The sequence below is a fragment of the Chelmon rostratus genome, chromosome 7 (assembly GCF_017976325.1).
Source record: "Chelmon rostratus isolate fCheRos1 chromosome 7, fCheRos1.pri, whole genome shotgun sequence".
Lineage (NCBI taxonomy): Eukaryota > Metazoa > Chordata > Actinopteri > Chaetodontiformes > Chaetodontidae > Chelmon > Chelmon rostratus.
In genome coordinates, this window is record NC_055664.1 from 13129061 (window position 1) to 13145356 (window position 16296).

General features: G+C 42.1%; 1 protein-coding gene across 1 annotated transcript; it reads right to left on the reverse strand.

The window, feature by feature from the left end:
* Positions 1 to 5524: 5524 nt before the first annotated feature.
* LOC121609062 lies at positions 5525 to 15135 on the reverse strand. Its single transcript, XM_041940584.1, has 8 exons — positions 15114 to 15135; positions 12770 to 12798; positions 11728 to 11795; positions 9507 to 9821; positions 9049 to 9321; positions 7238 to 7378; positions 7043 to 7094; positions 5525 to 6820 (listed from the first exon to the last, which is right to left on the reverse strand). Exons 1-8 carry the CDS (start codon positions 15117 to 15119, stop codon positions 6772 to 6774), a joined length of 933 nt encoding a protein of 310 aa, XP_041796518.1. The 5' UTR covers positions 15120 to 15135; the 3' UTR covers positions 5525 to 6771.
* Positions 15136 to 16296: the final 1161 nt, after the last annotated feature.

Here is a 16296-nt window from a genome sequence, read left to right on the forward strand (position 1 = left end):
AATAAACCAAACACAGAGCAGGACATCTCTTTCCACGACATCTACTCGGGCTCCTTGTAAACCTGCTCTCTTTGCAAACTTGCCATGCCACACCCCGTTAATAAGCCACCAGCAGTGGGATGAAAGCTGATCAACACAGTTATGTCCTGTATCGAGCTGTGCCTTCCCAAGTAACTACAATAGTTGTTACTTCAAATCTAACTTCAGCTTGCATGCTACTGATGTTGCATGCCTGAGCAGCATGCGATCGTGTAACCATGCACTCTAAGGTAATGGTGATGGTTACAGAATGTTAACAAATAAAGAATTGTGGGTATTATTCTAATCAATCTGACCTGAGTTTGTATCTGGGTCATAGATGAAGGTAAACACACTAACAATCAAAAGCACTTGCCTCTCCCTTTGTCTCTGCATCTCTCTTTAAAGCCGTAGACACTGTAGTGTGTAATATTTTGATTAGCCCACACCTGTTGAGAAAGACACTGGTCTTTAAGACTGTGTTTGGTTGCTTTTGTGTGTGTGTGTGTGTGTGTGTGCGTGCGTGCGTGCGTGCCGGCCTGTGCTTGTAAATTTGCATCTAAACGGTGTACAACAATGCCATCTGTGGTGAGGCAGCTCTCAGAGCCTGATCTGAGACTCTCGCTGGAATTTACTGTTTTGACAACTTAAGAATTTAAACCACGATCACACCCTTTAACACTCATGCATGAGTGAATACACACACACGAGCGCGCACACACGCACACACTCTGTCCCCACACGCATTTGAATGCATGTGCATGAACACATTCACACAGCAAATGCAAGCAGTGCCAAACAAAGGTACGGGTGCTAAAGCATTAGTGCAGTCATGCAAACATAGGCTTGTGCACTACAAACAAGTGTGGATTCCCTGTCAGGCTGTTGGGCTAGCATTCTCCCTTGGATACACACACACACACACACACACACACACGCACACACACACAAGGAGGGAGAGTGCCCATCCCGTCCTCTCTGGTCTATTTCTGAGGCGACGAGAAAATGATCAAAGCTATGAGACCAGACTCCAGGAATGACCTTCTAACTGTCTCAGGTGTCTCCTATTACACACATGCAAATACACACACCTTCATTTGCACAGACTTACACATGCACGCCCATACGCAGGTCATTGCCTTGATAAATACGGGAGAGAAAACATGCACAGAAATGTCTCTACATAAACTGTCTTGTATTTCAGCCACATTAGTGTCTGTACACTCTGTCGCTTCTCGAATCCCTCACCACGTCTGGGCTGTAGAGATAAATTTAAGCGGAGGTTGCTGTGAGGGACCTGTTGGTGTCAAGTATCCAAAGCTTGCACAGCACGTCAGCCGTGTTTCTTCAGATCTTTTCTCAGTTTCAGTTGTGTCCCCTTCCACCACAGCTCTTTTGTGCACGTAGGACATACTGAAACATTTTTGTATTTCCCATGTCTGGACTCATGTTTCTTCTTGCAGCAGTTGATACGCAGATGCAGTGTTGTACAGTGTGCAGAAAATAACTGGATAGATGTCACACAGCTGCTGCAGCAGCCATTGCCAGAGATGATAGGTTCCATGAATCCACACACACTCAGCAGTTGATTGAGGAGGTTGACTTTTCATCATTGATGAAATTACACTTGTTGACTTGATCATGAATAACTGACTCTGATATGCTGGAGGAAGAAAACAGACACCCTCATTTAGCCAGGATTTAGTTAGGGCCCATTATCATATACAGGAGTAATAAAAATCTACCATGATCATTGTCTGGTCTCCAGTAAACAACGCTGTCTCTACACTGGCTTCCCTACTCATGTGCGCAAGAGAAAAGTAAAAAACAGCATCAGCGGGAAAGTACTGTGGAACAGCGAGAAGCAAGACAGAAAATGCTGCAGCGAGGAACAAACATTGTGTTCATACATTATGATGCCACTTGTGGTCTTTCACAACACACATTACGAATACTTTTGATGGTCTTTGATGTGCAGCCTCTGCAGAAACATGAGGCTGCCAAACTTCTGCAGCCAACTGGGCATCTTACCCAGCAGCCCGTCATACCAGCCTCTGTTCTTCTCCCTGGCTCCCCTCATACGATCCTCCCACGGGACAGCCAGCTTCAGTATGATCACCTGTCTGAGTGTTTCAGGCAGCAGAACGATGTCTACTGTACAGCTTCATGTAGAGCTGGGCTAGAAAAACTGTCCTGTTCTGTGACTGTATGTGTGTGCAGAAGTAAAGGTCACATCTTAAGCAGATCTAAAAATATTCAAAGGAGATGTGACTCTAGTCAATGTCTGCTCAAATTTCGCTCGTCTACTCGCGCACACACATGCACACACAACTTTAGATATCAGGTCATAGCCTTGTTGAAAAGGCCTTGGCCTCCTTTGGTGTATCACCATTACAGGGAGGTGTTAATAGTTCTATTGGGCTCCCAGCCAGCTAACATGTCTCTCTCCGAACTTTTTTCAAGCTCTTTCAAGTCTCTGCTGATGGTTTTTGGCTCAACCAAACCGGGACCACCGGCAGTGTTTTCATCCTCTGACCAAGAGAAATATTGCCATTGATGCATGCTCATAAAGTCCATCTTGGTTTCCAGCGGTTTCATAAACCTGCCACTAAAGCTTTGGAGTACAGCAAGCAGTTCTTCTTCCAGAAATATGCAAATTCCTGCCATAAACAATGTCACAAACAGTTCAGTTTTACAAATTTAGGATAGTAAATAACTATTTATATATTGTTTTATTATGTCCTTCACCGTGTCTTTCTTTATCCTCGTCCTCCCCTCTTCCCTCTGGTGTGTCTTTTCCCTATCTCAGGCCTCAGGTCAGAGGTCAGAAAGCACCCAGGTGATAAATGCTTCCAGGTCACCCCTCCTGTCTCTGGGGGTCAGGGAGTGGAGTTCTGCAGTGACAGCAACAACATGATCACTCAGCTGAAGCAGCAGAGCTGAACCCCTGACCCGCCCGGTCCGTCTCTGTCCCTGCTCCATCAGCCTCATTCTGTTCCTTCCAAATACGCCCACCAGCAGGTCTTGCAAATGTAGGGGGAAAATTTAGACAACAACTGAATCTTAGTTAATGTCTTTGGATGGTGCTGAGAGTTTTCATGAGTAATACTTGAAAACACAGCAGGAAAACTTTATTCTCGTTTGTGATCAGCAGGCAACCGCTCATAATGCTGTATATGAATTATCTTCAATCCAGTGTTCAAAACAAACACACTCAAAATCAAAAAAATGATTAAAACGCAAGGAAATTTTGTACAGAGATATCCAAAGACAGTGAAATGCCTGGTATTATTTCGAGAGCCTAAACAGCCCAATCTCCCTCATGCTGATCAGCTCCTCTCTCCCGCTGTGAATCGATGCCTTGTGCTCCGGCTCCCAGCACTAAAACTGATCTAGTTGACTTTCATAACCAGTGTAATCTCATTATAAAGCCCCTGGTATGGACTCCGCACAGAACACTGTGGCAGAGGTCACACGCCTCTTGCTGAGAAATGCCACAGGACTGTGTCCAGACTGAAAAGGTTCTCCATTAAGCAGGAGATTACACACTCTGCTGCGTCACTGGAAAGCACCACAGTCTGCTGAGATTGTTCATAATTATTAGACCTACTTTCTTTGCCTCGACTCCTCCTGTGTCCGTAAACACTTTCATTCTTACGTGTTTAACTCCGAGTGCTTCTGTCCTCTAAAATGTTTGTTTCCATTCACACTCTCACTGATATTCATCAAAGAATACAAATGAAGACTAAGGCACTCCTCTGAGTAAGAAGTTTAAAAAGCTTTTATTTCAAAGGGTTCGATGAAAAGGGAAAGTTCAGATTCCCTGTGGCTCTAACAAATTTTATGCTTTTGTAGGTTTCCATCCTGATCATTGAACAAACCAATGGAAAAGGGGCCTTATATTGTTTTTCTATAGAGTCCATTGGTTTCAGCGTTCCTTTGATACAGTTCCCCCATTCCAAAGAATATAGTTTTGCCAGTAAATGCCAAAATATACTGTTCTCTGCTCTGATTTTTGCATATCCAGTGGTGAGTTATACCGTTAAGATTTCATATCTCATCTCGTGTTGAACTTAAGCGCCTCATGTCCTTTTCCAGTACCTCAAATTGACTAATGTTTATGTTTAAACTACGTCTGACATGTGGTGTGTTTCTTCTACGGCCACCATAGAGGAAAGTCCTCTCTGGTTTGTTTGGGTTAGACAGCAGAGGAATGAGGGAGGGAGGACAGAGAGATGGGGAGAAGTGGGAGGTGAGGGGATGTTGACAGGGGAGTGGGGGGGGGGGGGGGGGCAGGGTGAGTGAGTTTGGACAATGCTCCCTGAATTTTAAAAAGGGGATAGAAAAGGGCGAGGGAGAAGGGGAGTGGAGGAGAGATAGGTGGCAGAAGGAGAGGAAGGGAGCTTGTGAGGGGGTGATGGGGCAGGGAGGAGGATAATGAGAGGGAGGAGAGGAGTGGAAGGGAAATGACAGAAGAAGAAACAGTGAGGTGAGGGGGAAGAAGTGAATCTGTGCAATGAGGGAATAAAAGCATGAAGGAGGGAAAGAAAAAGAGGGAAAAAGAGGAGCAGGAGGAGGAGGAGGAGAAGGAGGAGGAGGAGACCCTGGGGGTTACATTCCTGAAGTGCAACCAGCCTGGTGCTGCTCTGCTGCCCAATGTAAACACAGGGCAGAGAGGTGGACTGACAGCCTGTCACAGTGACTCATGAGAGAAAGGGAGCGAGGAGGAGAGGTGGAGGTGTGTGTGTTTGAACGAGGGAGAGAGAACTATAAAGAAGAGGAAGAAGAAGTGGTGGAAACAGTCTGAGGTGAAGATGCAAACACAGAGGGACTGTTTGTCACAATGTCAATAATGTAAATGATGCCCTATGTTTGACAGGACACCCTCTTGTCTCCTCTCTCATTGGCTCTTTAGGTTCATGTGAGCAGCTGTCCTTACTTCTCTTCTCCTCCTCCTCCTCCCCCCACACTTCCCTTTTCCATCAACAAACCAGGGCTACCCATCCTTCTCATGACCACATATTGAAGTTAGAGACAGGCGTTATGTATGAAAGGATTGTGCTCACATTGTTCTGATTATACATCACGTTCTGAATGCATAAACATTATTTCATTTCCCCGGGAGACAGACACGAAGTTTTGAATTTTTGCAGGCTAGCTGACAAATGTGATCAGCATTCGAAACAAGTACTTCTAAATAAGAGTCTGATGTTACAGCATGCACATACCAACCACGCCAATCAGCCATGACAGCAGGACACTATGTCTCTCTGACTCTGTGGTGCTAGCACGACATCTAGTGGCAGTCAAAGTGCATTGCAACTGAAAAAAAGGGCAGTGAAGCTATCCAAGGTTTTCCTGACTAAAAGCCCCGGTCAAGCCCCTTAAAACTGCACAAACTGTGTTAATACAGTCGACTGCACAGGTCAAATAGCATATTCTGACCACTGAGCGAAGTGGGTGAAAAGCTGCTGTAATTATTCCCACGACACAAGAAAAATTAAATAACAACATTTTAATTGATTGTGTCAGTAACAAAGAAAAATGAGCAACGGACATAATTGTTAAGTTATGTGACAAACAAACAAGAGAAAGCTACAACAGCCATCCGAGAGGAGTGTTTGGCTCAGATTTAGGAAGTGAAAGCAGCCATTTGTGTGGTAATTCTGAGGAAGGAGGAGTAATAGAGGTCTCCTCACCCAAAACACTGTAAACAGCATATGAGATGCAGTTTAATATTGAGAAAGAAGAATATAAAATAAAATAAATACGTAGCAAAACAGCATACAAAATGGTTATTGTGCACGAGAACAGTCACCTGAGGAAAAAAATAGAGCTGGGCGAGAGCAATTTAATTAAAAAAAGAAAAAGCCTTTCCCTTTGTATTCAATATTGCACCTTACAGGGGGAATCCTGAAATACTGGAATCTATAGCAGAAAACTCAAACAGCAAAATGCACCAGTTCACATTCAATGGGGATTATGACATCCACATTTTCACAGCTTCTGTTACAGGTCATTTCTGAAAGGCAAAGCTAAATAAGAGTAAAACCCTGGACACAAATTAGGGAACTAAAGAACCTTACGATCACTTTAAACTAACATTGACTGGCCTTACATTAAAACCAAAAAAAAAAAAAGTCCACAAAGCCAAACACTCATAACAACAGGATATTGTAGACTGGGCTATACAGAGAAAAATGCAATGGGGAATTCTAAAGTGCAACAACTGCGCCTGAAATGATGAAACAGACTCCTGAACTGACACTTGTAGCGAGTGTAACAGATCCCACTTCTCCACATAGAGATCAGTGTCAACAATAAAATCCATATTTCATCAAACTTTGAATACAGCCTTTTGTGCTTTTGATTTTGCTCTTCGGAGTGCGGGGGAAGTGTTTCCCTCGGAGACTGTTTTCCAGTATACGACAACAATCTCACTACTAACCGCTGGAAAAGTCCTTTTTTGAGAAGTAAGTTATTCTCAGTTGGCTGACGTTCTGTACCCGTAAAATGATACTGATGATGAGTACTTCCTTAAAATGCTAAGTAGTCACAAGTGCCAGTGAAATGTACACAGCACGCGGTCTCTCGTCAATAACTGACTCATGTGGTCACCGGCTTTTCCTCCTTAAAGCCAGTCAGTCACAAATGTAACATACACTTGAGTGACATAGAGTTTTAGTTCTAGATTCTAGAACGAGATCTTGTGTCCGAGCAGAAATCGGATAATCTTCCTCACCGGCGCAGCACTCAAGAGGCCTCTTCCCCTCCGTTTTTTTCACTGAGTTGTGCCGCCTCCCTGGAGAAAATGACAAATAGAAAGGAAAGAGGAGGAAATGGAGTGATAAGGTGAGCGGTGACAAGGTTGTAGTAATAAAAAATCTTACAAAAAGTTACAAAGAACACGTTGAGGCAGCTGAGACCGTGCACACGATCATGAAAAGCAGCGAACTGATGAATGAAATCAAAATATTGCTAGCTTTCAAATGTGGCCAATCGCGTCTATTAAACATCCACTTACTCGTCTTGTCCGTCTACTCCCCACTCTAGCCTCACATCTACTGACGCTGCTCCTGGAAACCAACATAGAAAGAGTTTTTGCCCATTGCTGTAGAGTCATTCACACTTGCACCTTTGTATTCTTACAAACAGATATGCAAGTGTGTGCGTGTGTGTGTGGGGAACAGCTGGACTGAGACAAACATAATGTCCTTACCTGTATTTCCTTTCCTGCATTGCCACCACAGCAGGGATGCCATCATAATGCTGAAAACCGCCACTGCGCAGATGGCTGTTACTATCACGTAGTGACTCGTGTCAGGTGTGACAGTTGGGTCAGGTGGATCCTTGAGTACACCTTCAGATGCAAACAAATGTTATCAGAGTCAAACTTTTATGGACTGGCGCATTTGAGTTTAAAGCATAAGGTTAGCAACATTTTGTGTTTTCCTTATCGTCAACAATTCCCATTAAAAGACCAAAATCAAGAATGTGTTCGTTAGTCTCAGTATTGTCCCTACCCTGTCTGTGGCTCTCGGCTCCAAACCCATTTGTTCCCCACTGAAGATGTAAATGAACAGTCCCAGATGCTTAATTTCATTTTTTAAAAAGGCTAAATAATTACCTAACACAGCTGGGCATTGCAGTCTTTAGCAAATATTGCTCAAACAGGAGTTAATTATGCAATCAGAGACTATATTAGTCATGGATTAATACACATTTGGCATGCTAGTATTTACGGCAGCAGGAAGGACTGTGTGGGAGTGACTCATTACAAAGCACTGTGCCTTTGTCCGTGGTAGCAATGCAAAGTGGCTTTTGGACAATAATGGAGCTCTATGGCTCAGAAGAATACACTGCAGATACATTACATTTGGCTAAACTTGTTCAGATAATACCAGTTCATTGAATCAGTTCATTGTTGGTTTTATTCTTTTCATGGAATTTGCTGATAAAAAATATAAATTACCAGACGTGTTCTTTAAAGAGCCACCTAAATTACAAAAAACAAAACAAAACATTGTTTCTTAATGATACAGCCATGCAGATCTATTTGCTTTAAGTTGCCCTGGTTTTGAAATTCTTAAATTCCTGCTTCCATCCAACAGCAGTGAAGTTGAACGTACATTTTCTGTGTGATGCCGATGGTGTTCCAAAAAGTTATGTTTGCAAATTTCAATAGCAACAGCAACACCACAGTGAAAAAGAAAAAACAACAGTAACGTTATTTTGTCTTTGCCAGAATCAGTGTTCCCATGACTCTGGATACAGAACTTGGGCAAAATGACCCTTTGAGTATTTTTTTTTTTTTTTTAGAGTTAATTATCACATGCAAAATAATACAGAGTATATTTATATTTGATTAGTCCAAAGCACAGTTTACCAAAATTGAATGATGAGAAATATTACTTTTTTGTTTGATGTTTTTGTACTGGACAGGCCAAATAAATACATGTGATCGAACAAGCCAATCCACTTTTTTATCTGGTGACATCCCCTGAGGATTGACCTTGAATAACTTTTGACCAAAATTTGAGTTTGTCTGTCTCTGCTTTATGACCAAATACCTGCAAAACTAATAACACTCCCATCAGCCTCAGCTGCACTTTGTGTTTAGCACTAATTGGCAAACGTTAGCACGATAACCAGCTAAACTAAGAACGTGATAAACGTTATACCTGCTAAACATGCATGTCAGCGGTTTCATTGGTAGCATGTTGCCAATGCTAGTGTTAGCATTTAAGCTCCAAAGCACAGCGGTGCCTCACTACATCCTCGCAGAGCAGCTGGCTTGTTTCAGCTTAAGTGTCTTCGCAGAAACAAAAGTTCTGATGTGAAAGTCCATCATTGATGGGATGTAGAAGGTTGCAAAAATTTCCCTCACACACTTCTTAAAAAGTAGCCATTGATGAGGATCTGTGTGAAGGGGTTTCTGTTGATGTTCACACTTCCCAAAACTTGCCCAGCATGAAAGAGATTTTGTATTAGATACCATTAGGACTGGTCTTTTTTCAGTTTAGTACTCACAGACTGAGAACATGTCTGAGGTGACTTCGCCCACAGAGCAGCTGAGGGACGTCAGCTCTCCACCGGAGCAGTTAAAGGTTGCAGAGCTGGAGCTGTTGAACGTCATGGTGTGTGGATCGGGCATTTCACTGCTGTTCACAACCTTCATCACTTGACTGTCTGGAACGTTCAACATCATGCTAGCTTTCGGGTAGCCGCCATGTGAGGAGCACATCACCAGGCAGCTAAAGACATCAGTGCATTTCACTGTGACCTCGGGTTTACTGTATTTGCCTAGAAGGGAGAGACGGAGACAGAAAGCGCACCGTCAGATTGTAGGTTGTCTCTCTAACATGTTTCTGAAAGTGGCCATGTTTAGTTCAAGCACTATGCACCTTTGTAATGATGCCAACAGGAGGGTTTTTAAGTCCAGAAACAAAAACTCCTGTTCACTCATGTTAACTTTAACACACTCATACCTGTGATCCTGAGGTCTACGTCTCTGTCAAAGGTACTCTGGCTGTTAGTGTACATGATATGGCACCTATAGGTACCCATATGTGACATGTTCAAATTGGTCATGTGCACAGTTGTGTTGCCGTGATCCACTCTGGTGTTCTCCCATGTCTGGACGCCTTGCGTGTCGGTTATATTTCTTGATTCATAGTAGCCGTTCACAAAAGTTTCGCCCCTCTGAAAGTAGAAGAATTTAATCGTTCTATGACTTTCAAAGGGGCAGTGAATGGTCACATTTCCACCAACCTCCCCTTCGAGGTGAATCGGAGGGTAGCTCTCTGGAAAAGAAAAGTAAGGGGAAGTAAAGGGTTAGAGCATGCTGGGAACATGAAGAAACTGTCATCAGGTGTAAATGAATGCAAGCTCCTGGTACACAATCAGAAACAGTCTGTTTAATTGCAGTGTGTGAAATAGGAAGTGTCTTTCATAGGAAGCTGGTTTCCAGCAATGAAATATCATTGGCTCTGAAAGTTGGTATCATTTTTGTAAAACACATCATATAAACGCTGGACCATGAATATTTAAGTACCTAAATGGAAGTGTGGGTTGAAAGGCTCATGATCTGTGTGGTGTAATATGAAATGCAAAAAGAGAATTAAGAGGGTTGTTATGTCATTGTTATGTTGCATGGCAACAAGTGAAACCATTTACAAAATGGTTTGACATCCTCAAGATTTGAATTGAAATTGAAATAAGCAGTACGTGTTGAGTTAACAGTTGTTAATTTAGGCCGTAGGTGGGCGTGAAGGTCAGGTTTTTTTGTTTTGAGAGCTCCACTTAATGACGTAGTCCACTAATCTCAGTTCCTCTTCAGCCTATTTGCCCTTTCCTCTGTATCAAATACATTACTGGCTGTGTCCCCTTAATTTTGTACATAATTAAAGGTCACAAAATCGAAAGTGGCGTTACAGTGAGCTCAAGATTTTTCCTTTCGCTGTTCATTATTCGTTTTCTTTTCGTTTTTGTGTGTGGGTGTTTCTCGTCACCTTGTGAATGTTTTAGCTCTGTTTTTGATTTTCCAGTAACCCCCGAGAAAAATGTCTGCAGCTTAACTTTCCAGATATTTAGCTTTCTATCGACTTCCACATTGGTGACCCCGACGTGATCCAATGTGGAAGTCGATAAAAAGAGACGAGAGGTGAGCTTGAGTCTCTGTTAATTTATTTAACTCCACACAAAACTTAACTGCTTCCAACAAGTTTGAAGTTTTTAACCACACCCCCGCCTTCCAAAACCGGAAACCATACCCCTGCTGTCCCTTCAGAATAATAGTGTTCTTTGTGTGTGAGATCAACAGAACTAGTGTCACCACAGTCTTGTCTTTTCTAATTTTGCTCCAATTCAATGTTTACAATTTTAAGTATCAGTTTTATTGAGTATATATTTGTAGTGACAAATTGTGGTACAAATGGGGCCTTTTTCTGTTAAAAAATATACAAAATCGTGCTGTGAATATCTTTGAATTTCATGGAATTCCAATTCTACTTCCTGCAATTTGAATTTGAATTGCAATTCCACTTCCTGTTTTGAATTTCAATTCAAATTCATATTGAAATTCAAGAATTGAAATTGAATTTGGGGGTCATTCTCAATTCAGTTCCGAATTTTGTACAAGCCTGTTCTGAACACAAAAATAGGTCCGGTGTGACTGATGGGACTGTGACAGTAAATTATGGGCCTTAAAGGAAGAAGAAAAATCTGAGGAATATGCTGACTCGCTTTCTTGCTGAGAACTCCCCTCCATTTTCTGTACTTTAAATGTTAGACTATAGCTAGTGGCTGGTTAACTTAGCTTAGCACAAAGAGTGAAAACAAGGGGAAACAGCTAGCCAGGCTCCGCTTTCAAGTCATTATGCTAAGCTAAGGCGACGGAAGCCTCATTTCAATTTTGCACAGACAAGTGAGTGACATCAATCTAGTGAGCGTATATCTCAAAAATCATGAAATTTTGCTTTAAAACCACAAAAACAACGAGTTAACAGAGAATATTGAGTTCCAGTGAACTTGTCACATCATATGTAGTTTTCTGATTCAGTTTGTGGCTTCCACACTGCTGGTTTTTATTACAACACATTTGGTGCTGCTTCATTCATGTGCGATCTATTTAGATGAGCAACTCACTATTTACTGTAAAACCAAGATGAAGGTGTGTTGTTGATGGACTGATGTAATGAAACTGCTCACCTTGAACAGAAAAGCGCCATGTCACGGTGAAAACCAGAGCCAGCAGCCAGAGGGAAAGGCTTTGTGTTCTTGGGAGAGAGAAGAAGAATCACTAATTGTTTACATGGTTACCCAGGTAACGCTGGGGCATGACACCAAAAAAAAAAAAAAAAGCACAGCACAAACGATACTTCCAAATTTCCCTGGCCCCATGCCCAGAGTGCTTCAGTTCACTGCCTCTGTAGCCACACATGTGCTCAAACTGACTGATTGAATCTGACTAAACCGGCCCTCCTCTGTCAGTAACCAGCATCCTACTCAAAGCTGAAACACGGCTCCTCTTCACCAAAACAAGTGCAAACAGGTCACCATTATGACTGTGAACAAATTTCTTTCTGAATCTGTGAGTTGCATCATATCAGTAGTTTCTCCTTCTGTTGCCCTCCAAACTTAATTTTAAGAGTAAGAAGTGCCGTGGATAGACATACTTTTTAAATCATAGGAAAAAGGAGCTCTCAGTATCTTTACACTGGAGCTTCAGCTGATGACCCTTAACAGAAGCAGCAATCACACCAGTGAGCGATGCAGAGTCATGCACATATTGTGTTCTTGTGAGGTCAACAACTTTCCATTGGAAGCACGCTGTCACCTACTGGACTGCTTCAGCCATAGTACAATGTAAGACTTGACCACATTAGCAACTAAGCAATATGGAGCAAGTTATTTGTGTTAGTTCTCAGTGCAGTATTCTTAGTTGTTCTCTGGCTTTCTTTTGTGGTTGACTTACAGCAAGAATAAAGAGGGCGTTTGAAACAGAGCGAATTCAGTGTCTTGACAGTGACACTCACGCGGACCAATACACATTTTCATGACTACATCACTGCTCATGACTACTCACTATTAAAAGCATCCGAAGAGCCCCACGAAAAGTTAATGTTCATCAATGCTGTTTTCTGATGATCTGCCAAGTGCAGACAATTTAAAACAGAGTCAGAGCACTGTAGCGCCCACAGCTGATGTTTCGAAATCATAATGACATAATAGCAAATGGCGTGGTACTTACAGAAAATACTGTTTGCCGCAAGGTGCTGCCTGTTAAGAAGACAAACAAGTTGATCAGTTGTGTTCAGATTATCTTTTCATTTAATCTTTTTAACCAGTGCACGGTTGCATGAATCAATCAGGAATCCAGTCGAGTGGCAAGGTGGAAGTAGGGCGCTCATGCATCAGTCAGAAATGGCCTGTGATGCTCAGACCATTTGTCTGTGTGTGTCAGATTAGGCCAAAGAAGTAGCAAGTGCTTTTCTCCCATCACATCAGTGTTTACATACAGTAAACACTCCTGAATCTATACACAATCAAAAAACTGGAAAGCTCTGATTGAGTGTGAGAAGGAACAAGATTTCTGTAAGTGTAAAGAACACAAAAAACAACCTAAAAAAGTGTTGTCAACAGTCACCTATTGCAGGAAAGTCCCAGTGAGCAGTATCAGAGAAAGACTGTTTCTTGGCAGCACGGTGTATTCCTGTACCTGCTGGGGGAATCTGCTATCACACAGCAGACAGGGCCTTCAAATTGTTTCTTATCATTATTGTTTTGTATGTGCTAGCATAGAAACCAAATGCTGAACAGTATCACTGGCTATTATATCCAGTTTCAGTTTCTTCATATTTCTATGCACTGCTGTGTAAGAACTCAGTTTCCCTCAAGGAGAAACACTGATTTCATTAAATGTCTTTATAAACTAGTAGCCTGCTTGACATAAAATATCAGGAAAGTCCCAGGTTGGAAACACTATCTCACTTGTTTTATTTGTAGGGTGTGGCCTGCTATGTTATGACAGTGAAAATAAAAGCAAAGGGATTGTGAAAGTTTATTTGTCACTTTGTCTGCTAAGACACCTGGTCTCACTTTACTCATACATACACACGCAGTCTAGAGAGTACTTTCACACTTTGTACTGAAACTTGGCACTGAAACACAAACGCACAGAATGTAATAAATTTTGTACTTTGCCAAAAAAAAAAAAAAAAAAACACAAAAGAGGACTTCCGGGGCAAACACCTAAAGCATGGATCATTCTGAGTGGCCTTACAGCAGCAGCGTCTGTCCTCGCGAGAAAGCACATCCGAGGGAATTCCCAAGGGCCGTGCAATCGCCTTAAACACAGTGTGTGTACTTTCAGGAAGCATGATGCCAAATGGATTGTGAAAGTGGTATTAATAGCTGTGGAATTCTTGAATCAGGCATCGTTTCTTGTACAGTATGAATTGACTGTGATGTATGATTCTGATTTACTTTTCACTTATATCCTTGACTCTGTCTATTTGTTGCACCAGCACCTATAATATAGTACTTATCCAGTCTAGTCTAAATTTCTTAAGTCTCTTAAATGATTGCTGACTTCATTGCCTTGGGGATTCCCACATGACGTAACATGATTTACAAAGCACGAGTTGCCCTGCTTGTTTCAAAGAAACACACACATTCCATTCGGCTTTGGCTGTCAGGTACACTGCAAAACCACATACTAGTCGCGCGCACACTCGGCGCAGGTGTCTTTCTATTGTGGGACCTGTTTCATATTTCACGTGGGAAAAAAAAGACTTGGGTGAAACTGATCTCACTGCGGTGAGTGACTCGTGGCAGCAGGGGTTTAGTTGTTTAGCTGCTATTGCCTCACCGATCACTTTTTCTTTCAAGAGAGACAAAACAAAAGCTGACTTTCCATTTCCTTTCTAATTTTCATTCCTGTTGGACTACACGCACGACGAACTGCAATGTTAACCACAACAGTGTCATGAAAACTGGATAACTGTTTCACAATCAACTCCTATTTCTGAAGCATGTGTGTCCTTAACTCTGTACCCTTGGCCACAGTGTCAAAACCAGCCATGTTTGAGATCAGCAAATACATTTGCAAGTAGCAGTGATTTACGTTGTTAACACACTCTCACATACTCCCTCTGTCCACAAATGTTGTCATACAGACTAAGCTGAGTTGAGATTTCCTTTCACTCAGGAGCGTCTATTTGCACATATCATTCTGTGAAATAGTGTTGCAGAGGCCAAACACTTTGTTAGTGCATTTAGTGCGTACATCTGCTGCATGCTACAACCGCGCAACCAAAACAACTGCTTGAAACCAACCTCTCCCTGTGAAGATTCAGATTCTGAGAAGATATGATGCCACACACACACACACGCACACACACACACAGACGGCAAATCACAAGCTGCTGTTCAATTATATTTCTTTCCTACTTCTGTATGAAAGAAAACTATGTTGCTACATGAGAGACAGTTTTTACTTCTGAAATCCTCCTCCTCATCATCATCATCACAGAAAGTAATAGCCTCATTCAAAGCAAAGTTTTTAAAAGAGGGAAGAGGAAAAAAGCTCTTACCATCATGCCGTCTCGCCCTCTCGTTGCGTCTGAGAGAATGAGAGAACGGGACTTCCTCCTCATAGAGCAGCCAAGCTAATGGGTGGAGCTGGATGACTCATTTTAACTCGTGTATAGTCAGCAATATACGACAGCCTGATGTCAGCCTGAGGACTCAACACAGTCCCTTTTTAGCAGGACAAAACTTGCTGTGTTGTTGAATACAACTTAACAGTCACAGATGTAACACTGTGTGTGACACATGTTTGTTTTGCTGAGATTTCATTTGAGTAACTGTAAATGCTGCAATAACTGTAACTCACTGCTAAGCAGCTTGGAAAAAAAGGCTTCCATTGAATCGTGTGGGAGTGAGGAGTGCGTATGTGTGATCGCGTGTGCACGTGTGTGTGTGCGCGCGCTTTCACTACATTTATGGGACGTCACAGACTTCAGACAAACTTCCTTGTTCGCTTTGCCACTTCAGTTTCACCTGACCATGTGACATAAATTCTTTGGAAGAGGTCACAGCCATTTAGGATTGCAAAAACAAACAGTCTGCTGCTATGGTCGTGGTGTGTCATTATCTGCCACAACTGATATAATGCCAAAAGAATGCTCAGTCAAGATCAGCCGTTACTGTACAATCTCATTTTGGACATGACTTCACTCGGTGTAAAAACAGCTCCTTGCAAGCAGACGCTCCCTAAAATTGATTCCTCTGGTTAAAATTTAACAAAAAGCCAAGAGGACACTACAATCTTGATTGTGTTTGCTCCTGATAACAGACACCTTGAATAAATTCACAACAACAATTCACAACAACTTAATTAGAAAGGGAGTTTCTTTTCTGAGACGTAGCATGTAATATAGTAATATTCTATTGTAAAAGGACAGAATCTGCTTGTATCAATAACTGATTCGAGACTGTTAAAGATGCAATCTAGTCTAGTTTCAGGGTTGTAAATCATAAAATATTTTATCCTTTTTTGATCTGTAAACGTAACTTCTTGTGCCACTAGGGGCCTCTTTGAATCTTCCTGATGATGGTTTATCCGTGAAGATCAGTGTTGTGAGTTTGTGTGTGTTTGCGTGTGCAGTGGATCACTGTGAACCCTGGCTTTTGTGTTGAAGTGCTTGACATTTTGTTTCTTCGACACAGGTGGTGCGCTATTTTGTCAAAAACGTACAGTATACTCCCACAGCT

What these genes read in the sequence shown, in the direction of transcription:
- LOC121609062 (XM_041940584.1), bottom strand. An exon ending in ATGGCGCTTTTCTGTTCAAG is followed by an intron (nt 9,822 to 11,727) that starts GTGAGCAGTTTC and finishes TTTCTTTTCCAG; the next exon opens with AGAGCTACCCTCCGATTCAC. An exon ending in GGAGTAGACGGACAAGACGA is followed by an intron (nt 6,821 to 7,042) that starts GTAAGTGGATGT and finishes CATTTTCTCCAG; the next exon opens with GGAGGCGGCACAACTCAGTG.